Source organism: Peromyscus californicus, unplaced genomic scaffold, assembly GCF_007827085.1.
Source record: "Peromyscus californicus insignis strain IS unplaced genomic scaffold, ASM782708v3 Scaffold_9__1_contigs__length_137607984, whole genome shotgun sequence".
Taxonomy (NCBI): domain Eukaryota; kingdom Metazoa; phylum Chordata; class Mammalia; order Rodentia; family Cricetidae; genus Peromyscus; species Peromyscus californicus.
The window spans coordinates 18003344-18028287 of NW_026294617.1; the positions used below are offsets into that span (position 1 = coordinate 18003344).

At 37.0% G+C, this 24944-nt stretch overlaps 1 protein-coding gene across 5 annotated transcripts in view; it reads left to right on the forward strand.

The window, feature by feature from the left end:
* Positions 1–24944, forward strand: part of Bltp1 (bridge-like lipid transfer protein family member 1) — a 179685-nt gene that overhangs the window by 48053 nt on the left and 106688 nt on the right. For 4 of the 5 annotated variants that reach the window (XM_052732130.1, XM_052732126.1, XM_052732129.1 and 1 more), the window contains exons 21-29: positions 6909–7136; positions 8341–8478; positions 11315–11494; positions 12665–12793; positions 14658–14777; positions 16195–16475; positions 17186–17436; positions 21811–22069; positions 23532–24369. In XM_052732130.1, the coding sequence (XP_052588090.1) occupies positions 6909–7136; positions 8341–8478; positions 11315–11494; positions 12665–12793; positions 14658–14777; positions 16195–16475; positions 17186–17436; positions 21811–22069; positions 23532–24369 (2424 nt within the window). The remainder of the gene's footprint in view (positions 1–6908; positions 7137–8340; positions 8479–11314; positions 11495–12664; positions 12794–14657; positions 14778–16194; positions 16476–17185; positions 17437–21810; positions 22070–23531; positions 24370–24944) is intronic. The other variant, XM_052732127.1, reaches the window with a different exon arrangement.

The window sequence follows — 24944 nt, forward strand, 5'->3', positions numbered from 1 at the left end:
TAGAAGCTAAAGGAATAAGTTGAAGGGGAGACATATCTATGGATAGGTTTTAATATATTTAACTAATATAACAGAAGTATCACTCAATACTTAAGCACAATTGACTAAGATTTCTTTGGAGCTATATTCTATAAATAGAAGCTAATTTATCTCAGGTAAACAAAATAAGTTTTAAGTAAATGTACATTGTATTCTGGAAAGAAAAATAAATTCAGGGATGCTTCCTTTTGGCATAACTTTTTCACTAATGTTGTTTAACTGCACAGTTGGATACCATTTCTAGATGCCCATAGGATAATTATTCACATAATATCCCAGGGGCTATTTTTGGAAAAAAGTTATTTTTACTCTTTTTATATTCAGATCACATTTTAAAAATGGCTCCTACAAGTCATAATCAAATCTTATTTATTATCTCTAATAAATGCTATAACTTGTCAGATCCTATTGTACAACTAACAGTGTTGTTTATGATTAGAGCAGCTTTCTAACATCAGTTATATGAATTCCATGAAACTGCTTTTTCTCAGGAGATTGCAACCTTGTTTTGCTCCCCTATCTCCCATTTATTTTTCTGTTGGATGTAAACTGTATCTGATAATCAAAGAGATATTCTCTTTAACAGCAGTAGAGTTACTTGTGACAAAGATATTTTGTGGATCTAATTTTATAGTGCTCCCCTCCCCCCTTTTCAGTTTTACAACTGCAGAGATATGGTTATTGAATAGTTAAATGGGAATTTCTTAAATGACTTTTTCTAGGGAGACAATGAAGCTATTGCCTTCAGATAGAAAGGGCACCAAAAGATCAAAGATTGCATCTTGCTCTGGCTTGGTGTATCAGTGTACTGGGATTACTTAACAGAAGCATGGGGAACTCAGAGGTAGCTACACCACTGTAAAGTCCCACCTCTAGCATTTTTAGTTATGAACAGCTACACCACTAACTGTTCCCCACCCTTAACCAACCTGCTACATCCTATATTCTATAGTACCCTCCAGAACCACGTGCAGCTGGGGCAGAGTCTTAGCTGAGGGTCTTGTAACGACCCTCACCCTTCCACTGTGAATGCTAGTAGCCTCATTACTATTACCCCAGGCATATCTATGAGCTGTATCCTGCTTATTTGGTTGCTTTGGCTATATGCCAAGATCTTTTGTAGGTCACTATAGCCACTCTGTGTCATGAGTGCATGCCTTCGTCAGGCCCAAAGAAGTAGCTGCACAGACCACAGTTTCCTATGACACATTACATCTAGTCAGTGAGCAGAGGGAGATGGATGCTACCCACATTCAGGGTAGGTCTTTTCTGTCCAGTTAAACTTTCCTGGAAATACCCTCATAGATGAACCCAAAGGTATATATTTCCATTGTATTTATAAATCTCATCAGGTAGAAATGAAGATTAGCCATCACAGGTAGCTTCCAAAATTTTAAGGAGCTACTGGGAACGTCAGTGAGACCTGAGGTAGTTTCCAAGTTGCCTTAGATCTGATTGCAACTGATAAGATAAAACCATAAGTGACAAGGGTTGTGCATAGTGTTTAGATAAACAAAACAAAACAATACTGTAGGAAGTTTATAGTCCTGTTTGTGAAATGCCTATAAAATTAAAATTGCAGGTTTACTTATAGGAAATAAGTAAGGCAGTATATACTTAGGCATCAAGCATAGAGAGAGCATGGCTCTTTTAACATTCTTATTTGAAATATCTCTGTGTCAGGGAATGTTTCTATGTAGTTAATTGTGCTGGCATTCCTGACTCTTAGGTGAGAGATTTCAGACACTCTCCAGGATGGTGGTCCCCCTTTCCCTCCCTTGTCCCTGTAGTTTTCTCATTATGTGCTGCCTCAGTGTTTGAATATGACTAAAACAAACAAAAATACAGACAAATTAGTGTATGACTTAATATCATACTTTATAACTTCTCTAAAATTTTGTCCTGTTGCTATTTTGTGTTTTGATACAGATTTTTTTTTTTTGTGTGGTACCAAAAGTTTGTCTTGCACTAAAAATGGTTGTAGAATTTGAATTCATCTAATAACTTAGAGCTTGTATTAAATATCTAAAAGAGGTTATAAAAATGCATAATTTGATATTAAATATACATTTTATATTTTAGGCAAAAATGTTTCTAGTCCAGTGAACTCAGTGCTTTTTTGTAGTAATTCTTTAAGTTACTGTCTTTTGTAAACTAGAAAGCATAGTATCATGCTGATAAGATGATGTTCTGTCTTAATATCTTTACCTTATTTTTTTTAATGTGTAATCTGTTCTGTTGGTGTCTTGTCTATGTTAAAACTTTAAAACTTTTTAAATTATCTATATATATAGATCAAATTCACATATATAGATGAAAAGTATAAAGATTAACTGAGATTTTTTTCTTAGTTATACAAATTAACTATCAAAGAAATTATAAATAATATATACAAAAGCCTCTATATTTGATTATGTTTGAAAAGCTGATGTCAGATCTACAAAAAACACTGGTCCTAGCTTTATCACATGACAAGGAAGTCTAAGAAGAACGTATAGGATGGCATGCTTTAAAGTCTCTAAAGCTACTTAATAGAGTAAGGAAGTTGGAAAGCATAACTGCATCAGCCCAAAGTTATTTTAGTCATTGAATCTTCACATCTATGTGAAGACTTAATTTCTTCTGTCAAGGCATAAGGTTGGCTAATAATAATAGTAATAAACTTAGCTTGATTTACTTTTCTGTTTTTCATTAATGAAGAAGACAGTCTTATTCTTTATAGTCATGTTAGTGGTAGCAAATAGTAATTGTGGATGAAAGTTTTATGTGATATATATGTTCCTTATTTAAAATATTTTTAATAGAATTGGGCAGAAGTTTGTGAATCACTTTTACCATTTGCTTGTTATCTTTGTGTAGCTAGAGTTTTCCTGCCTGGCCCACAGTCAGGACAAATCTCTCTCACCTGCCAGTCCCACAGCCGCTCAGACCCGACCAAGTAAACACAGAGACTTATATTGGTTACAAACTGTGTGGCCGTGGCAGGCTTCTTGTTAACTGTTCTAACAGCTTAAATTAATCCATTTCTATAAATCTATACCTTGCCACATGGCTTGTGGCTTGCCGGCATCTTCACATGCTGTTTGTCATCGCGGCGGCTGGCAGCCTTCCACTTCCCAGCTTTATTCTCCTTGTCCCGCCTATACTTCCTGCCTAGCCAATGGCCAATCAGTGTTTTATTTATTGACCAATCAGAGCAACACATTTGCCATACAGAACATCCCACAGCACTTCCCAGCTTTATTCTCCTCCTTGTCCCACCTATACTTCCTGCCTGGCCACTGGCCAATCAGTGATTTATTTATTGACCAATCAGAGCAACACATTTGCCATACAGAACATCCCACAGCATCTTTGTTTTGGCAGGGGAGGGACTTTTGTTTGTTTTTGTGAGACAAGGCCTTCTGTAGCCCAGGCTGGCCTGGAACTCATCTTGTAGTCTAAGCTGTCTTTGAACTCACAGAAGTCCTCCTGCCTCAGTCTCCTAAGTACTTAAGATTACTAGATGAGCCAGCATAGCTGACTTTCTCTCTGTCTCTCTCTTTCTTTTGAGATTATAATTACAACATTTGTACCTTTCCTTTTCTCTCTACAACCCCTCCTAGTACTCCTCCTAGTTTTTCAAATTCATGTCTTATTTCAACAATTGTTATTGTATGCATATATGTGTATGTATATACATATACATTCCTAAATATGACCAATTGGTGTGCCCTTCCCTGGAGAAGACTGTTTCTTCTGGTCTTAGCATTCCTCAGTTGCCTGTAGTTCTTTTTGTGGGGTTGAGGCCTCATGGGCTTTTTTGTCTACTTTGGCCTGTTCATTGGTGTTGTGCTTGTTTAGCTCATGTTCAGGCAGTCAAGTTTGTGAGACTTCTTGGGTGTGGTTTCTGACATTACCAGGAGACACAGTCTCACAGCAGATTCCCTGATCTACCCTCCTTCCTCATTTTTCCCTTAACCTTAGGTTTGGTAATGTTTTGCAGATGTATTTATTGGAACTGGACTTCACAACTCTGTATTTTGATCAGTTATGGTTTTCTGTAGTAGTCTCTATCTGTTGCAAAGTCAAGTTTCCTTGATGAAGGGTGAAGACTACACTTATCTCTGGGTATAAGGACAAATGTTTAGAATGTTAGGGATTATGCTGGTTTCGTAGTGGTTGTAGATTCTCTTCTAATATCCATGACTTCACAACACTAAATAATTAGTGTGGTGGTATTTTACTTGCACTGAAATGTGATTTTAATTGTATATTAATAAATAAAGTTGCCCGGAGGTCAGAGCTATTAGAGCCATAGCAAGTGCATGGCGGCGGTGATGCACGCCTTTAATCTCAATACCATAGAGGACCTGGAGGGCTGTACATACAGGCAGTGACGAGGCAGTCACGTGTTTGGGTTTACACCAATGAGAAGGCAGAACAGCTAGACTATATAAAGACATACACACAGGAAGTAGGTCCCTTTTTGGAGAGCTCTCTTGACTGAAGAGGATCGCTGAAGCAGGAAGGGTGAGACTCTTAGCTCTGACCTCTTGGCTTTCTTCTGTGAATCGGCTCTGTGTTTCTTATTTAATAAGACGGTTGGTTACATCTACAAATTAGCTAGGTTTCCAGTACTTGGCATGGTTTTCCTCTTGTTGAGTAGGTCTTACATCTAGTTAGAGTGCTCTTGGTTACCACTGAGATATACATGCCACTACTGCATCCTTAGAGTTACTGTGCCATGCTGGTAGTTTTTGTGGTTCATATATGTCATAACTGGGTAAAATGGTTGGTTGTTGGTTTGTAGGAAGGTGGGCCTCAGATGTTTGGGTCAGAATACCATTTACAGATAAAATCAATTGAAGGAATTTTTTCTGCTACATACTTGTCTGGATTCCATGCCTGCCACATATCTGCTGAACCTGTCTCCAAGACTGAGATGGTGTGTGTTTTAAAAACAGAAAAATAATGGTTTGAATTGAGTTTGATCAGTAAACACATTCAGTTTTTATAAATTTAATATTATAGAGCCCGGGAAAATGGCTCAGTGGGTGAAAGTACTTGCTGTGCAAGCATGAGCACTTGAGTAGAACCCTGAGCATCATATAAAGAGCCGTGTGCGATTGTATGTGCTTATAACACTAGCGTGTGGGTCAGAGACAAGTGGATCTGGGAAACATACTGGCCAACCAGCCTGGTTGAATGGTGATTCTGCAGTTCAGTGAGGTTGTGTTCTCAAAGGATAAGAAGAGCAGTTAAGGAAGACACCCTGGCCTCTGCATGTGTATGCACCATATATTTATATACTCCGCAATGTAGCATACATGCATACACAGGAAATTTAATGTTGAAATTAAGATATAACACAGTGTTTATCTTTTTATTTATGCTTCAGTTTGTTTCTGTTTCTGTTTTATAAGGACAGTTACCAAGGTTTTAGATTGTATCTGTATTATTTAGAGGTGGACAGCACTAGAAAATAGAGGGAAAGGTACTAGTTGAGTTAGTAGCAGTGGAATTTTAATTTTAGTCTTCCTATTTTATATGAGCTTAAAGAGTATCCTTTCCTGGGAAAAGGTGCTGTGGCAAAATACTGACTTGGTTCCCACATTTAACAATATAACTATGATAATACTTAACAGCTTTTCTTTCATACTCACAGATCAAATAGGCAAAATGAAACTTTATAGTCAGTTGGAAAAAAGAACTTCATTCAAAACTAAATTTGTTTCTTAAGACAATTAAGTTTTATTTGCAAATGTAAGGAAATCAGAATAATAATTCTTGTGTATAAAATAAAAATCAATGAACTATATGAAAAGAAATTGGTTAATTGTTGGTAAAGCATGTTTGCATTTCAGTAACAGCAAAAGCTAGATATATTTTTTTTAATTTAAGAAAATTTTGTTTTCACTTTACATGCCAATCATAGATCCCTCTCATCTCTCCTCCTGCTCCTACCCCCACCCCATCTTTCCCTTTGCTGCCCCCCCCATCCTCTCCTCCAAAAGGGTAAGGGCTCCCATGGGGAGTCAGTAAAGCCTGGTATATTCAATTGAGGCAGGACCAAGGCCCTTCTCCCTACATCAAGACTGGGCAAGGCTTCCCACCCTAGGTAATGGGTTCCAGAGAGCCAGCTCATGCACCAGGTATAGATCCTAATCCCGTTGCCACCAGACTAAGCTACACAACTGTCCTCTGTATGCAGAGAGCCTAGTCTGGTCCCATGCAGGTTCCAGAGCTGTCCGTCCAAAGTTCATGAGATCCTAGAGTTTGGTTCAGTTGTCTCTGTACATTTCCCCATCATGATCTTGACCCCTTTCCTTGCTCATAGAATCCCTCTTCCCTCTCTGACTGGACTCCTAGAGCTCGGCCTGGTGCTTGGCTGTGGATCTCTGCATCTACAAGCTGGATATTCTTAAGAGCTTTTGAATATTTCTGATAAATATTACAACTGGAATGTATAATTATATATTTATCTAATTGAACTTAGCCAAACTAATTTTCAGTGACTAGATCTGCCTTGCTCGAAACTTTTCCCTGGCATTGTCTCATAACTCTGAGAAGCAAAGATTGAAAACCATTGAGCCCTTTATACCTTCAGAGGTCTCTTTGAGGATGTACATTTTAGTTAGTTGTCAAAGAGCTTTACTATATTGCATATTTTGATGTAGAATATTTATTTACTAAAAGAAAAATATTGTTTCATATGCTATAAGTAGACCTGATGTTTTTAATTAAATACAGCAGTTTAGAGAGATGCATATTATCTAAAAGTAGGGCTCATAGGTATATCTCTTATTAATGATAGCTTGTTTAAAAATATTTATAGAAAATTTATTACATACCTTTTAAGTGGCAGCTTGTTTTTAAAATATTTACAGGAAAACTACTTTGGAGAAGATGACATGTATATGGATTTTGAAGAGGTTATTTCAAGCCCTGTTTTGTCACTGTCAACATCCTCCAGTTCTGGGTGGACTGCTGTTGGAGTGGACAATGACAAAAAAGAAAATGAAAGTTCAGCCAAGTCCATTCATCCACTTGCCTTACGTCCCTGGGATATTACAGTACTTGTTAATTTGTATAAAGTTCATGGGCGTCTTCCCGTGGTAAGTGTTTAATATTAAAATGATCTGGGGTATATTATGTTATCTGTCTATTACAGGAAACTGTATATTTGTGCTTTGGTATACCCACATAAGAAAAAAATTAAATTCAAAAGCTTCTGAAGTTATCTCTTTATGTTTTTCTTCATTATATAATTATTTGGTCATCAATGATTTCATTTGTTTTTTTTTTGCTTGTTTATTTTCTTTTAAGTTCTTCCTTCTTTGTGCTGTATAACTTTAGAATATTTTGCTATGACATATGTTGTAGTAATCTAATGGATATTCTAGAACTTTACATTGTCTTAGCTTTTATCATGAGTCCACAAACCAGTTTAGGGCATTCTGGCTGCATAGGACCCCCACTCCCACTCCCAAAGAAGGTTCAGGCTTGACTCTGGTGTTGTTGGTTGTTTTTTTGGTTCTTTTGAGGGGCCCGCCACCCAGTTCCCAAATAAATCACACACAGAGACTTATTCTTAATTATAAATACCTGGCCTTATCTTGTCATAGTTTCTAGCCGGCTTTCCTTAACTTATTCCATCTACCTTTTGACTTTGGGCTTTTCCAGTATCTTACTTCTATAAATCTTACTCTTTTTCTGTAGCTGGGTGACTGGCCCCTGGGTCCTCCTCCTCCTTTGGCTCCTACCTCTTCTCTCTTCCCCTCCCAGATTTCTCCTATTTTCTCTGCCTGCCAGCCTCGCCTGTTTCTCTCTCCTGCCTTGCTATTGGCCGTTCAGTTCTTTATTAGATCATCAGGTGTTTTAGACAGACACAGTAACACAGCTTCATAGAGTTAAACAAATGCAACATAAACAAAATAACACACCTTAAAATAATATTCCCCAACACTCTGGAGGTGGAATTGTGTTGTAGGTTTGGTTCTGCTTCACTTGAAGCTTGTCCTTAAGCCTGTTGAAGCTGACTGGGCCTGACATACTATTCTGAGGAGCCAGGGGCTTCAGACCAGGGCCATACAGGGAAGAGGGGACTCTCGAGCATTGTGTTGCAGACTGACTCCAGGCCATATACCACCATTGCGTAGCAGAAGTCACTTCTAGTTCTTATGTTGTTAAAAGAGGGGCAGAATAGCTAGCTTGGTTAGTAGTGCTGATTGTTCCTTTTGAAGAATCAAATTCTCTTAATCATGGTAAATGTGATTTTTGAAGTTTGTGTTTTGATAGTGATGTTTTGTTTAACTGTAGCATGGAACTACTGATGGTCCTGAGTGCCCAACAGCATTCTTGGAAAGACTGTGTTTTGAAATGAAAAAAGGATTCAGGGAAACCATGCTGCAACTTGTCTTGTCACCCCTGAATGTGTTTATCACTGATAACTATCAGGTAATGTCAAAGTGACATGTGGTAAAGACTTAAGAGATTTATTACTAATATTTATGGGGTCAAAACAGTGTTGGCTTCCATATGTAATTTTTTTTTTAAAGTTAGATTTTTATTTTCACCGTAGCAGTTTTGTATGAATGTGGACATTTAAGAGTTGTTTGAAGAGTCCATATTTTTTCTTTTGTGCAATTCTTTATTTATGTGAACCGAATTATGTTTTACTTCTTTTGCTTTTAGAAATGAAACGGAATAGTTCATGACTTTCTGATATGTTTATAGAAGGGAAATAAATTCTGTTAACCAGTACCATAAAATTTTAAAACGCGTGTATATATCCCCTTCTACCCAAATTCTTTCATAGTATAAGACTTTTACGTAATTGTATTTCAGTCTCAGACGGTACATAGGTATGTGCTCATAGTTTGGCATCATTTCATCACATGTATATTCATGTGAACACCACCAAAAGGAAGAGACAGAACTGTCATCACAGAGATCTCATTTGCATAAAGCTTTAACTTGTCACAGAATTTGAAGAAAACATTGCCCCTCTTTTCTGTGATCAGTGGGTTACTACAGATGGTTTATTTGTGGGGTAAGTCTGTGGAAAGGAAAGGAAGGCCATCTCAGTTTCTTGTTAGTCTTGAAGAAATTAATAAAAGGGGAAACAAATCTCTTAGGGGTGAATTCTAAGAATTTTAGATGAGTTTCTAGGTTCTGTGGAGTACCAAATCATCCTTCAACTTTTAATTATCTCATTCATAAAAGGCTTTACCAGATATAAAAAACCATTCTGGTGAGTTTATTATGAAGGTTTACATTTACCTGTATTATTGAAGTACAGCAAATTTATAGAGAAATGAAATTATAAAATATGATTTGAGAATTAGAAAAATAGTTCATGGGAAGGAGATGTGAAAGCAGTTGTAGAAGCCCTGTTGGTGTTCTGTTTTCTAAATTATTTGAACTTGCTCTTTCTTCCCAAAGGCAAAGGTGCCGTGTACATCCTCTTGGAATTTACTTACCTATTTACCTTGTTCACATTCTGTTAGAGTAAGAAAGCTCTTTTTCGTTTGTCTAAACTGTTTAATGTGCTTTTGTGATAGGAAGCTTCACAATGTAACCCTTCCCAAGGCTCACTGATGAACCAGTCAAACTGCCATTATTTACTCCTGGTAACATTACTCTTAACTCAGTGCTTTAAAGTAAAGGATCTGAAGTGAAATACTGGTTGCTATGTACAATTATAAAGCAACACACCTGGTAATTTCAGGTCTGTGAACCTATCTTTTTAGGAATTATGATTCAATTCGATACAGTGTAATGCAAAGCATAACATTCAAAATATAGTACTTATTTTGATGAATCAGATAAGTTGAAAATTCTAAAGTTTTTTTGCAGAAGAGACTTTTATTGATTATTCTTTCGCATTTTTTTCTGATAAAAGGAGTTAAGGCATAGAGAATAGATACATTTTATATAAAGTCATACAGTTCATGTAAAATTGAAATTGTAGGAAAAAAGCATCTAGTTATTGCAGTCATAATTTGAAATTTCTTGTAGAAAACTTACAGGTTTAGCCCTTGTCTTTAAAAAATGTTTTAAAAAGTACATTTTCATAAATGTATTTCAAGGCAGGGACACTAACTTCATGATAGGACCTACACACATACACAAAAGTAAAACCATAGTAGTAATAGTTTACTAAATATCTGTGAACTGTCTTAACATATATTGATTGTTGAAGGCCCCAACAAAAGAGATCTGTCTAGCTAGTTAGTAACTTCCACTTTTTGTGTTACATTGTTAAATAAAGTGAGGTTCTTAGGGAACAAAACAGAATTGATCATTATCCAAGTGATTTTGGTGGAGAAATAATATGGAAAATTTGAAATTAAAATAAATAATTTCAAGTATAAAAAGTATACAGATGTATATAGTGCTTTGGTAGCATGTAATAAGGTCTGGAGGCAAGAATATGATCATATTTGCATTTTTGAAAGATAAGTTTGGTTATTGGTAGAGTAGGAGCAAAAAGATAAAATACATATTGGAAGGCTGTGTGAAATTCTTATGGGAGGTAATAATAAATGAACAAAGATGATGGAAAAGATGGGAAAATGTCCATGTGTTTATGGACATGTGTGTGTGTGTGTGTGTGTGTGTGTGTGTGTGTGTGTGTGTGTGTGTGTGTGTGTGTTAGTAGGGATCAAACTGAGGGCTTTGTGTATGCTAGGCAAAGTTCTGTCATTGGACCAGAATACATCTAGACCTATATGTATTCTTAATAATGTTTTTTGAAGCCAGTGTATCAAAGAACACTTTGTTTTAGAATATATCCTTTGTTTTTCTAACTATCTTAGACACCTAATCTTAGATAAAAGACTTATAAACAATTCTGAATGTCTTAGATTTCTCTCTGAAAGACATGCGTTTGGTAGTAAGTCTATAAAGTCCTCAAAATCTGTGTAGATGTTGGTCCTCCTTCCATTCCCCATCTTCTTGATTATATAGTCTTTCCTCAGTTTTCTTCTTCGTTTGAGTATTTTAATATCATGATTCCTAGTCCACAAGATTGACCTCGTACATTTCATGTCAGAGTACTAAATTGTTATCATTCATGTACCAGCCTGAGAGCTGCATATTTTCAGGATTTAGTACCTTTCCTTGTGGTGGGCTCCATAGATGTGTAGATGCTGTACCACATCAGCTGAACACAAAATGCCCAAGGTTAATTTTGAAGTCAGCATAATTTTATTGTTAATATCTGGGGGGTGGGGATAAAGCAACTAGAAATTACAGTGTGTTTTCTTGGACTTCTTATTGTTGTTTTCAGCAGCGACCACCTGTGGATGAAGTACTCAGGGAAGGTCACATCAATTTGTCAGGTCTCCAGCTGAGAGCACATGCTATGTTCTCAGCGGAAGGTCTTCCCTTAGGAAGTGACTCTTTAGAATATGCATGGTTGATTGATGTGCAGGCTGGAAACCTTACAGCTAAAGTCACAGCACCACAGGTAGGTTCTCACACTGCTGTCTGCATAGGTTCATTCTCACAGTACTGTCTTCTGCCATCTTGTTTCCTTACTCACCTTCTTAAGAATCACTGTATGCCAGCCTGATTCCAGTAATGCCGTTCTAATGGTAGTCATTCTTGACACTCAGAATTTAGCAGCAGATAAGTCATTGACAAGTTTTACTTTTCTGAGCCATATATAATTGACTAATATGAATTCTATTTAAAACATGAGTTTTAGACTTTATTTTGGGGGGAAAAGATGCTCCAGTATTGGAAGACCAACTAATTTAGCTTTAATAATACATTTCTTATAGAACAGTTTTCATCAACTTGTGTTTTTCTCATCTCATATGTTATATGGAACCATATTACTTTAACCCATAGATAATTTTATGTTTATTGTATTCTTTGTTTTAAATGTAAAGTCCATATAGCCTAATTTCTGATATTATGTATTTTGGAATGATATGTTTGTACCCATCTCTCAATGTGTTTATTGTTAACAGCTCTGGTGAATTATAAAATCAGGGGTATTTTTAGTCAGAATCTGAATAATTAATTCTATTCACTTAAGCTATTCAATGCTTTATTTATTTATTGTATTTTAATTTTTGGTTTTTCGAGACACGGTTTCTCTGTGTAGCTTTGCGCCTTTCCTAGAACTCACTCTGTAGCCCATGCTGGCCTCAAACTCACGGAGATATGCCTGGCTCTGCCTCTCGAGTGCTGGGATTAAAGGCATGCGCCACTACCGCCTGGCTCAATGCTTTAATCTTAAAAGTACCTGGTTTTTTAAAACTGTAACTCAGTGTTTTCATAGGCAATTAAATTTTTCAAGATTAAATCTTAATTATAGGGTTTTAGGTACCTTTTTCTTCAGTTACCTATACAGTGGATCTAGTTAGCTTTAGACAGTATTTACTTTAGAAGTTGCTAGGGGAGAATTTCTAGTTGAAATTGGTTTTCTTTTAACAATGTATTGACATTCACAAATGAAAAATAGCAAGCTTATAAATAATATCAAGATAGAAAATTATTGGCTAACCAGTATTTATTAAGTAGCAGTTATACAATTTTGAGTTCTTTCAGGTCATGTTAGACTTCATAAGCTTTTGAATACTGAACACTTCTTTAGAATGCTAATAGTATTGTCACCTGTTATTTATAGTTGGCATGTCTCTTAGAATGGGGGCAGACGTTTGTTTTTCATGTGGTATGTCGGGAGTATGAACTGGAAAGACCAAAGTCAGTGATAATATGCCAGCATGGAATTGATCGTCGGCTCTGTGAATCCAAGGTATGTTAACAAGCATACTGGTGATGTTATTATCCATTCATGCCTTTTAAAAATGAAAGTTTGAGGCTTAGCTTTAAATCAAATGAACATAACCGTGAAGTTAATAGCTCATTAATTTCCGTGAATGATTTTGTAAATTCTTAGCCAGTTACTTACTTGTATCTAAAATGAGGCCACATGAAAATAGTTCACAGATATTATAAGAGTTTTGTATTACTTTGCATTTTTACTGTTAAAAATTCCTATCTTACTGTACTGTGATCCTATCCATTTGTAGTTTAGCTGTTCATATATAGATTTAGAAATTGAAGCAATAAGGCCAAGTAAATGCCTTGTGTAACTTGATTCACACACCATCCTGAAACTTACTTTTAGTATTGGCATTTGTCAGATTTCTGACTCCACAGATTGTATGTTCTGTTCAGAATATGGAGCTACCTTCAGTTAGGGTTATTTTAGCACCTCCACAAGGGTCATAGAGTATAGATGGGAGCCTCTACAGACTGTTTACGTAGCCAGTGAAATGCACAGTGTTACTGTCACTCCATGCCCTGTGTAGGTTTTAGAGGGCCATTTGCACCCTGTTTTGGAAGTATGCACACTTCAGAAAACTGAGAAATCATGGCAGTTTTCAAACCATAGTTTTGTGGCAGATAAGATGTTAACAGCTGAATCTTTCTTTTCCTAATAGTGCCTCCCTTTATGTTCTTTTGCCATGCAAATTGTATTTGTTACATCACTAAAATTTTATGTTAAAAAGGCATCAGTGCCCCCACAAAAATCAAACAGCAAAATGTTTGTGTTGTTGTTAAAGTTTTTATTAGTCAGGCTTATTGAGGCATAATTTACATGTGATACATTTACTTTTTTTAAGTTGTACAATGTAAGTTTTACAAATGCTGTATACATGTGTGTAGCCATTAGCACCAGTGCAGATACAGAACATTTTGTATGTTGGAAAATTTGTTTTCTTATTTCAGTCAGCTCTTGCCTTACACAACTACTGATCTGCCTCTTTTGTCACTTCATGTTGTTTTGCTTAGCTCTGTTGTATACAGTTTATTATTATTATATGTATGTGTATTTGATACATGTACATGGGTGCTCATGTGCCTCAGTACTTATGTAGTGGTCAGAGGATGACTTTGTGGAGTCGGTTTCTCTCTTTCTATCTTAATGTGAGTACTGGAGAGTGAATTTATGTCAGGAGGCTTGCATTGGCAAGTGCTCTTCCCTGCTGAGCCATCTTGAAAGCCCTTCCTTCTAATTTTTCCTAGAGGAAATCCATTAGTATAGGGCATTGATTGCCCTGAAAAGCAACTATTTCTTCTTGTGGCTATGCCACTAGTGTTCCCATATGCTCTTCGGTTTGTCTGTATTATCCTAAGTATGAGAATATTCATAGTTTATTTACCCATATATGGTAGGAAAACATGCATATGTGACATGTGTGCCTGTGCATGTGATTTTTATAAGGAAATCTTATACCTGTAAAATGCTGTGCAGCTTTATGTTAAGCTTGTGATGTATTTAACTTCATCAATTTACTCTGACATATTTTTAGTCTCAATAATAAGTATTATATATACAATATAATATATGCTATATAGTATATACATACATATAATGTAGTCAGAGAAAGACAGATTGAGAGATTTGCCACTTTTGAAATTGGTACATGGTTGCATAAGGCTGAGTTTCTAGTTGGTTAATTTGATTTCTGATTATTTTAGTTATCATTATAAAAGAATGAAACTTAATTGAGTAAAAAATGAGCATGTAAGAAGAATTTTACTTAAATAATGAGATTGGCTTAAGTGTCAAAATAGTGAATTAATAGTTGGACTCTCCTTTTTTATTTTAGTTGAGTTGTATTCCTGGACCTTGTCCACCATCAGATGATTTAAAATATACCATGACTCGTTTAGCAGTAGATGGAGCTGATATTTATATTGTGGAACATGGTTGTGCTACAAATATAAAGGTAACCATTTGTTTATATCCTAGCCAGGGTAATTTTTTTTCTTTTTGCTAAATCAAGTCTCCATATCTTGAAACATTTGTACTGTGTCATCTCATAGACTATTCATACTGTTTGCTGTATGTTCTCTTGAAGTATTGTTTCTGTTAGTATGTCTACCACTTTCTCACTATGAATTACTATAACATTGATTCAAATAGCGGGTTGCAGTTATGCCCATGGTATAGTAATTTTTAAAAAGGATACTACTTTGAGTCACTTAAAAAGCTGAATGCCATGGCACACATCTATACTCCCAGTACTCCTATGGTAAGGTCGGAGGCAGAGACAGGAGGACTGCCTGGACACTTGCAAGCCAGTTAGAATTTCAGAGTGGTAGCAGAAACGGGAAATCCTGCCTCAACAGGTGGAAGGAGAGAACCAACTTCTGAAAGTTGTCTTCTGACTTCCACATGTATTTCACAGCACAAGGTAGTAGTGTGTCCTCCTTCTCCTCCCTCCCTCCTTTCCTTCCTCCCTCTCTCTTTCCCTCCCTCTCTCCCTCTCCCCTTCTCTCTCTCTCTCACTCACTCAATCAATAAATAATAATTATAAAAAGTTTGTTTTGAATATCTATTGGTTTTACCCATATATATTTTCTCTTTGCCTTCTGAAAGCATTTGCTTACCCCCTCTGCTTTATGAATTGCTTTTATTTTTTTTTTTTAAATCATGCCCAGTTATGTTCCTGGGGTTTCATTACTTAATACACCCAATACTCTACCTTCTCTTGTTCCTTTGTAGTTATGCTCCTTTATTTGCATCTGCCCTTTAGAAATCACTTACCTATTTAGATGTGTGGGGGACATATAAATGCTATGTGTGGAGGTCAGAGGAAAACTAGTAAGAAGTGTTCTCTTCTTTGACCATAGGGTTTCTGGGATCCAACTCCAGGCCTGCCAGCATGTGTTTCTTCCCCCACTTTGCCAGTCTTGCCAGCCCTGCTTTAAACAGCATTGTTCTTACATTTTATTATTTATTTATTTATTTAGTGTGTGTGCTAGAGTGTACATACCTGTTGAGTGCCTAGGTGCTTATATTGAAAATCAGAGGACAACTTGGAGGATTTAGTTCTTTCCATCTACCATTTGGTTGTAGGGATCCAACTCAGATGGTTATGATTGGTGACGAGCTAGCTCCCTTACCCATTGAACCACCTCACTGACCCTTACTGCTTATTTTTTATTGCATGTCTACTTTTCATATATTATTGAGTTGTACTTTTTCTTTGATAATTTCCCCTTTTCTCCCTTATTCTTTCTTTTTGTTTCTTCCTCCTATCTTTTACTTTATTTCAAGTAGTCACCTGTTCTGTAGTTTCTGCTAAGATGCTTAAAAATACTGAAATTACAGCTTTGTTTCATTTTCTAATTGAACTTTAGATGGGTGCAATTCGGGTTGCAAACTGTAACCTCCACAATCAGTCAGTTGGGGAAGGAATAAGTGCTGCAATTCAGGACTTTCAAGTAAGACAGTATATTGAACAATTAAATAACTGCAGAATTGGACTTCAACCAGCAGTGCTACGGAGAGCCTACTGGCTAGAAGCTGGGTCAGCCAACTTAGGTCTTATAACAGTTGATATTGCCTTAGCTGCTGATCATCATTCTAAACATGAGGCTCAAAGACATTTCTTGGAAACTCACGACGCCAGAACTAAAAGGTAGGTGAAAGTCTTTTAAGAGTGATGGTATTGGCTTCCATTGAAAATTACTTGATAATTTTAGAGGAAATTCTACAGTTGGAGTGGATTAAAAATATTTTAAATAAAGATTTACTGTGATTGTGTTCCTGTACTTTGGTTAATGCACGAAGACCTGATACTTATAAGTAAATGTATCATTTGAGGTTCTGTAGTGATGGTGTGGTTTTGGAAATGACGCTGTTTTTTTTTTTTTTTATGTTTTCCAAGTCTATACTATGTATTTTAACATCAATACAATTTAAATTATGATTTCCAGATAACATTTTATGAGACACTACTCTTTCTCTCAGCTCTGTGCTTCTAATTCATCACCCCTAGAAAGCATCACACCATTATGTACTGCAGAAAAGTCTTCTGGCAGGCCTTCAAAACTTGAGGGAGGAGTAAGAACAACTACACCTGGGTTCATTAGCTTTTAAGGAATGATTATACCTTTTCAAACAATTGCGAGAGCCCATTATTATTATTACTTATTTTCATCTTCCTTGCTGTGGTACAGCTGTGTTTTGTTTTGAAAGGTGAACTGATTAAATAGATATACTGCAATATTAAATGGTTGATTGTATTTACTTTGATTTTGATATATATATATTAGCAATTGAGTTATACTTGATTAATGAGTTTTCTTCTATGTTGTTTTTGTTTGTTTTATTTTGGGTTCTGTTTAGGTTGTGGTTTCTGTGGCCAGATGATACCTTGAAGAATAAGAGGTGCAGAAACAAGTGTGGCTGTCTTGGTGGTTGCAGATTCTTTGGTGGCACAGTAACTGGCCTAGATTTTTTCAAACTTGAAGAGCTGACACCTTCCAGTAGCTCTGCATTTTCAAGCATAAGTGCGGAATCTGATATGTATTATGGCCAGTCTTTGCTACAGCCTGGAGAGTGGATCATTACTAAAGAAATCCCTAAAACTGTAGATGGTAATAAAAATGTGTTGTATGTCTGGAGCTAATCTCTTCCCTCTGTCCCTGTGCTATTCTGAGAGAAATGTTGTTACTTTATTCAATATAATTGATTCTTTTGAGTAGTGTTAGAGAAAAGGCTTAGAATAATCTATATTCATTTTGCAACTAACTTAAAGCCTGGTAAATGTAGTATTTCTTTTTTTTTTTTGAGGGTGGTGACATGTGGTCAAACTAGGTGTACTATTCAGACTTCCTACTGTTGATAATGGGCAGCTTTCCCTGCAAAGCTTAGTCTAAGCCTGTCTTCATATATACCATTTCTCTGAAGCTCATTTTAGTTTACTTTTACAGAATAACTTATCACCAGTAACATTTCATTAATGCCCTATCTTACCAACTAATTTTCCAAGATATTTTTCTTACCAGTAAAATTGAACATGTCAAGAGAGACATCTTACCTTCTCTGAGTGTATTTGGGATGGTGTTATAGATAAACAGGGTTGGCTTGAGCAGTGCAACTGTGACTTTTTGATGTGCTAGATTTAGATTTCATGGTGTCGTTTCTCCAAAGAACTCCAAATGAGTTTTCTTTTGGGCGTCTTAGTTCTACATTTCTACAGTTAAGTTTAATCTTTACTGCTTAAAGTTGCCACATTACATAGATATGAAATATAAAAAAAACTTGATGTTTTACCAATATCCAATATTTAGTATTTTCCCCTTAGGGCTACTTAAAAAAAGACTTAGTTCTTTTTTTTTTTTGGTATATTTTTAAAATAAAAGTTTTAAGAGGTTTTTACCAGATTGATTTTCTATACATAGAAGGTTTTGAAGGAGACAGCTAGGCTGCCATGCTAAATCCTTGTTTAATGTTAATACAAACATGTGTATTTGTTATTTAGGGACATTTTATTTCAGGAATGTTACTATCATATAAAACTTACAAGTTAGTTAAATTTCTTGGGATTTAAAAAATAAAATGGATATTAGCATATGGCTGTCTTCTTGTAACCTTCTAGGTGAATAATGTTTATTTCAGAGTGTTAACCCTGACATTCTCATTTCTTCCTCAAGCTATCATGTGCATTATATGTTATTCATTTAGTATTTTTGAAACATGCTCTTTCTATACAGTTGGCCTCAAAAATCACAATTCTCCTACCACTAAGGGTATAAGCTTTTTTGTGCCAACATACCTGGTTTATCCCTGCTCTATAGGGTAGAAAATGAAGGGTTTTTTGAGACTAAGTTGTATCAAATCATACAGCTGCCAACTGCATGGCTGAGTAGAAGCTGGAATCCAGGTCACTAAAGATGCTTTGATATTCTTTCCGCTATCCTAAAGTTGGCACTAACAATGAGGACTGCTTGATTTTCTGACTTGCAGATTAAAACCTAACCATCACAAACTCAAGGAAGACTATGTATGGGAAATTTAAACATGGGGCAAAGAGGGGGAAAGATAGCAATTTCTAATGTAAACAGATCAAGGGCAAAGTTAATTATAATTTTTACAGCGTTTAATCTCCTTTGGGATTCCTGAGAGCAGGTTTATTTAGTATCTACTAAATTACCCAGGATTCATTTGTAAGGGACATTACAATTAATGCCTACAGTATGTGGTTTCTGACTGTTGAGTCTTCCTGGAGCTAAGTGTAGATGTGTAGTGTCAGGATGGAATAAACAAGTTTATACTGGTAGAATTAAGGATTCACTTAGTGTCTGTCATGTGGAAATGAGTCAAACTTGGTTTTCGTTTGACTTTCAATGTACTATTTTGCTTTGTTAAATCCATAAATCTTTTTTTTAACCTTTATTCTTTTATCATACATTATAGCCCAACTCAGTTTCCCTCCCTCCAATCTTCTTCCCAGTCCTTCCCTGTACCTCCCCTCCCCCAGATCAGTTCCTCCTGTTTCCACTCAAAAAAGAAAGAAAGGAAGGAAGGAGCGAGTGAGCAGCCCTCCCCAGAATATCCACCAAACATGGCCTAACAAGATACAGTAAGACTGGGCACAAACTCTCATATCACAGCTGGATAAGGCCCTAGGAGGAAAAGGGTCCCAAGCACAGGCAGTAGAATCAGAGACACCCCTGACTCCCATTTTTAGGAGTCGCACAAGAACACCAAGCTACACAACCATAACATATATGCAGAGGACCTAGCTCAGACTCACACAGGGTCCATATTTGTCGCTTTAGTATCTGTGAGCTCTATAAGCTCTGCTTAGTTGACTCAGTGGTTTGTGTTCTTGTAGTATCCTTGACCCCTCTGGCTCCTACAATCCTTGCTCCTCCTCTTCTGAGGCTTTCCCCTGGCTCAGCTTAGTGTTTGGCTGTGGGTCTCTGCATCTGCTCTCATCAGTTGCTTGATGACTCCTCTCTGATGATAATTTGGCTAGGCACCAATATATGAATAAAGGAGACTATCAGTAGTAGTAATCATTCCATTGATTTTTTTTTCTGTCCCCCGCCCCTCTGCCCCAGTTGTGTTTGGTTCTATCCTGGGTCTCTTGATTGTCCTGCCTCTGGTTTATGGTCAACTGGCAATGTCAGGCATGGGCTTCCTCTCATGGCGTGGGCTAGCTACAAGTTGGATGAGTTATGAGTTGGCCACTCCCACAGTTCTGTGCCCCATTGCCCCAGCAGTCTTGCAGGCAGGAAAAGATTGTAGATCAAAGGTTTTGTGGCTGTGTTGATGTCCTAGTCCTACTGCAACGAACCTTGCCTGGTTATAAAAAATGGCCAGTTCAGGGTCCATAGCTCCCATTACTAGGAGACTTCGCTAGGGTCACTCTCATAGATTCCAGGAAGTTTCCCAATATTGAACTAGGTTTCTACATCATCCCTCCCCCACCCAGTTCCAGTCATCTCTCCCAGTACACTCTCCCTCTATCTTTCCCACTCCCCATCCTACCCCTCCTGTTCCCATCCCCACCTGTCTCCAGTCTACCCATAAAATCTGTTCTATTTCCCCTTGCCAGGGAGATCCATATGTCCCCTCTTGAGCCTTCCTTGTTACTTAGCCTCTCTGGGTTGTAGCGTGATTTTACATTACTTAACAGCTAATGTCCACATAAAAGTGAGTATATACCATGTTTGTCTTTCTGGGTCTGGGTTACTTCACTCAGGATGATCTTTTCTAGTTCTTCCCATTTGTCTTCAAATTTTATGATGTCATTGGTTTTAACAGCTGAGTAATACTCCATTGTGTAAATGTCCCTCGTCTTCTTTATCTGTTCTTTGGTTGAGGGACATCTAGGGTTTTTTTTTCCAGTTTCTGACCATTTTGAATAAAGCTGCTTTCAATGTGGTTGAACAAGTGTCCTTGTGGTAGGATGGAGTGTCCTTTGGGTATATGCCCAGGAGTGGTATAGTTGGGTCTTAAGGTAGATCAATTCCCAATTTTCTGAGGAACTGCCATACTGATTTCCATAGTGTCTATACTATCTTTGTCCTCCTTGAATTTCACCTGGAACTGTATTCTCTTAGAGAGTATGTTTTCTGTTTATCAGCAGAGGTCCCTTTTCTTGAGTAGTTCAGGAATGGGTGGTTGAAAGGGGAAATTGAGCAAATTTTATGATATAGGGGCTCTGGGCAGCTAAAGAGCTATCCTTTATCTGTAAGTGCTTGCTCCTTAATTTTCGTAGCACATTAAAGGGCTCTTACAAAACTTTGACATAGGGCTGATGCATTCTAGCTGTGAATTCATTATTTATAACATCCATTTATTGCTTTGTGTTTAAGGTTGTTCTAGACACTGAAAATATATTAGTGAATAGAAGATGATACAATCTCTGCTCCTATTCAACTTTTACAGCAAATACGGAAAAATGTTTAAAACAAATGAATTTAAATGAAATACATAATGCTTGTATATTAAAGTTGTCTGTTAAATATGAATTGTGTGCATAAGTGTGCACACATGCACATACAAGCCAGGGATCGAACTGCTGGTTTCCATATCCTGAGCACATTCTCTACTACTGATATACCCTAGTCTTCAAAATCTTTAAATGAAAGCCGGGCGGTGGTGGCGCACGCCTTTAATCCCAGCACTCGGGAGGCAGAGCCAGGCGGATCTCTGTGAGTTCGAGGCCAGCCTGGGCTACCAAGTGAGTTCCAGGACAGGCGCAAAGCTACACAGAGAAACCCTGTCTCGAAAAACCAAAAAAAAAAAAAAAAAAAAATCTTTAAATGAAAGATTAAAGAAGAAAAAGCAAAAGTTTCCATATTATAGAGTGTGGAATTTTGTAGTGTGTAACATGTTACTATGTGAAGTTAAATACTTGTGCTTTTAAACAAAGGACACAACACTTTTAATGTATATTTTTCATATATTCCTTCAAAAACGTTTACAGTCACTTAACCCACATTTTATTTGTTTAGGTAATGTGAATGGTATGAAGAGGAAAGAATGGGAAAACAAATCAGTGGGAATAGAAGTAGAGAGAAAAACTCAGCACCTTAGTCTTCAGGTGCCCTTACGGTCTCACAGTTCATCCTCTTCCTCAGAGGAGAATAGCAGCTCCAGTGCTGCGCAGCCATTACTGGCTGGTGAGAAGGAAAGCCCCTCTTCTGTTGCTGATGACCACTTGGTTCAGAAAGATTTCTTACATGGTACCAAAAGAGATGATGGCCAAGCAAGGTCAGTATTCAGTTAGACTTAGAAACTTGATGGTAACTGGATTATAATTACTTAAAATAATAGCACAAGAAATTTCTTTCCACTCCTTCATTTTAGATTTATTCCTTGAACCTGAACATATATTTATATATCAATTTGTCTTTCCAAATAAAATTAATGTAATCTTTGCAGATATTAGAAAATGCAAAGATATATTTATAATGGATATATGTATCCTACCACTCAGTTAATTTTTGTTACTTTCATATACTATCCTACTTTGTTGAACATTTTTTTGGTCTTCTTAACATATTAACAGTTGAACACTCCCTTCTTTTGAATTACCCTTGCTTGACAAGATGTGACCCTTTTCACAGTTTGCTCCCACCTTCTTCTCTGTATCTTCTGTCTCCATTACCAGGCTCCACTTGGCTTTCTTTCCTTTTCCTCTTCCTACAGCCTGGCATTTGTTGAGTGGTGGCATTCCTCTGAATTATGTTCTGATCCTTTCTCCATTCATTCTATGCAATTTCTCTAGCCAGTCTCAGTAGCTACTTAGCTTAATATGACTATAGCTAACATCTTTCAAATGTAAAAACTACAGTCAAAACCTTTGTCCCTCCAGCCGAGGTACACGAAGACCTTCAATTCAGGTTGTTTTCAGAACTATACGATTGTTTTCGTATAGTTCTTTAGAGCAGTGGTTCTCAATCTTTCTAATGTTGTGACCCTTTAATACAGTTCTTCATGTTGTAGTGACCCTCAACTGCAAAATGCCACTTCATAACTATAATTTTGTACTGTTATGGATCGTAATGTAAATATTTTTGGAGATAGAGGTTTTCCAGAGGTTTGCAACCCACAGGTTGAGAACTACTGCTCTAGAGGAAAAGAGCTGATAAAGTGGGCAGGTGTGTGTGTGTGTGTGTGTGTGTGTGTGTGTGTGTGTGTGTGTGTGTGTGTGTTTGTGTGTGTTTGCCTGTGTGAGTTTTTGTGTACCATATCTATGTAGTAGCCCCTGGAGTCCAGAAAAGGGCACCAAATCCTCTGAAACTTGAGTTACAGGCAATTGTTAGCTGCCAAGTGGGTGCTGGGTCCTCTGTAAGAGGAGTAAGTGTTCTTAACCCCTGAGCCATCTCTCTAGCCCTCAGTCCTTCACTTGTCCTTAGTCAAACACCACAAGTGTATATTGCTAGATGAGCTTTTAGAAGATTGGAAAGAAAAAACCATATAAATGTGCTAGTGTTCCTGAATTTCTTTAAATTTTTGTGATGTTTAAGATGGTTGGTTTTTGTTTTTTTTTTAGCTTTATGGGGAATATGAACTCATGTAATGTTTTGCTATTTTGAATCAACATTATATTGTAAAATTCTAGTTTTATTTTATTTTAAGAAGATCAAATTACTAAAATGATTTTATAAGTACTTTATGTTTAAATTATGTGATGTGCTGAAAATATAAACAGTTTTCCTCTCTGTTTTAGTATTCCTACAGAAATTTCAGGAACCAGTCCTGTGTCTCCTAACACCCAAGACAAGTCAGTAGGACAGTCTCCTCTCAGATCTCCTTTGAAGCGGCAAGCCTCTGTGTGTTCCACTCGACTTGGGAGTACTAAGAGTCTCACTGCTGCTTTTTATGGAGACAAACAGCCTGTTACAGTTGGAGTCCAGTTTAGTAGTGATGTCTCTCGAAGTGATGAAAATGTACTAGATTCACCAAAACAGAGGAGAAGTTTTGGTTCATTCCCATACACACCATCAGCTGACTCTAATTCATTTCATCAGTATCGGTCAATGGATTCCAGTATGTCAATGGCTGATAGTGAAGCCTACTTCTCTGCAGCTGAAGAGTTTGAGCCCATTAGCAGTGATGAAGGCCCTGGAACTTATCCCGGTAGAAAAAAGAAGAAAAAGCAAATGCAACAGATTGACTACAGTAGGGGTTCCATATATCACAGTGTAGAAGGACCCCTTACTGTCCATGGAGAAAGCATTACAGATCCCCGGACTCTTCCATTCAAAACTCATCCTTCCCAGGCGTCCTTTGTTTCTGCATTAGGTGGTGAAGATGAAGTCATAGAACATCTGTACGTTGTGGAAGGCGAGAAAACAGTAGAGACTGAGCAGATCACCTCTCAACAGCCTGTAATGAGTTGCTATCAGACTTACCTTACTCAGTTTCAGGTAATTAACTGGTCAGTTAAGCATCCTACCAACAAAAGAACCTCTAAGTCCTCATTGCATCGCCCCCTTGACCTAGATACTCCAACCAGTGAAGAAAGCTCTTCATCATTTGAACAGCTCTCTGTTCCAACATTTAAGGTATAAATCAAATCATTATTTTCCACTAACATACTTATATAGTAAAACTGTTTTTTAAGTTGTTTTCTGAACTACTGAGTCATTTTAGCTATCTTTCTGAAACAGAGACTTTGTATTATATATGACTCCATGTACAACAATTAGGTTATAGGGTTATTCATGAGTATTATAAATTTAAACAAATTGAATATGGCTTAAGGTTTCATTGTGTTACTGTAGTAAAGTAGCATGTAGCCTAATCTACAGTTTTAGGACTCCTAAGTTTAGGATCAAATCTCCTTTGTGAGTTCAGGTTTCCTGTGTCTTAAAAATAAGATTTTGGGGGCCGGGCAGTGGTGGTGCACGCCTTTAATCCCAGCACTCGGGAGGCAGAGCCAGGCGGATCTCTGTGAGTTCGAGGCCAGCCTGGTCTACAGAGTGAGATCCAGGAAAGGCGCAAAGCTACACAGAGAAACCCTGTCTCGAAAAACAAAAAAAAAAAAAAAAAAAAAAAAAAAATTGGAGGCTGGAGAGATGGTTTAGTGGTTAAGAGCACATAATGTTTATCTAGAGGACTGGAGTTCCATTTTCATCAC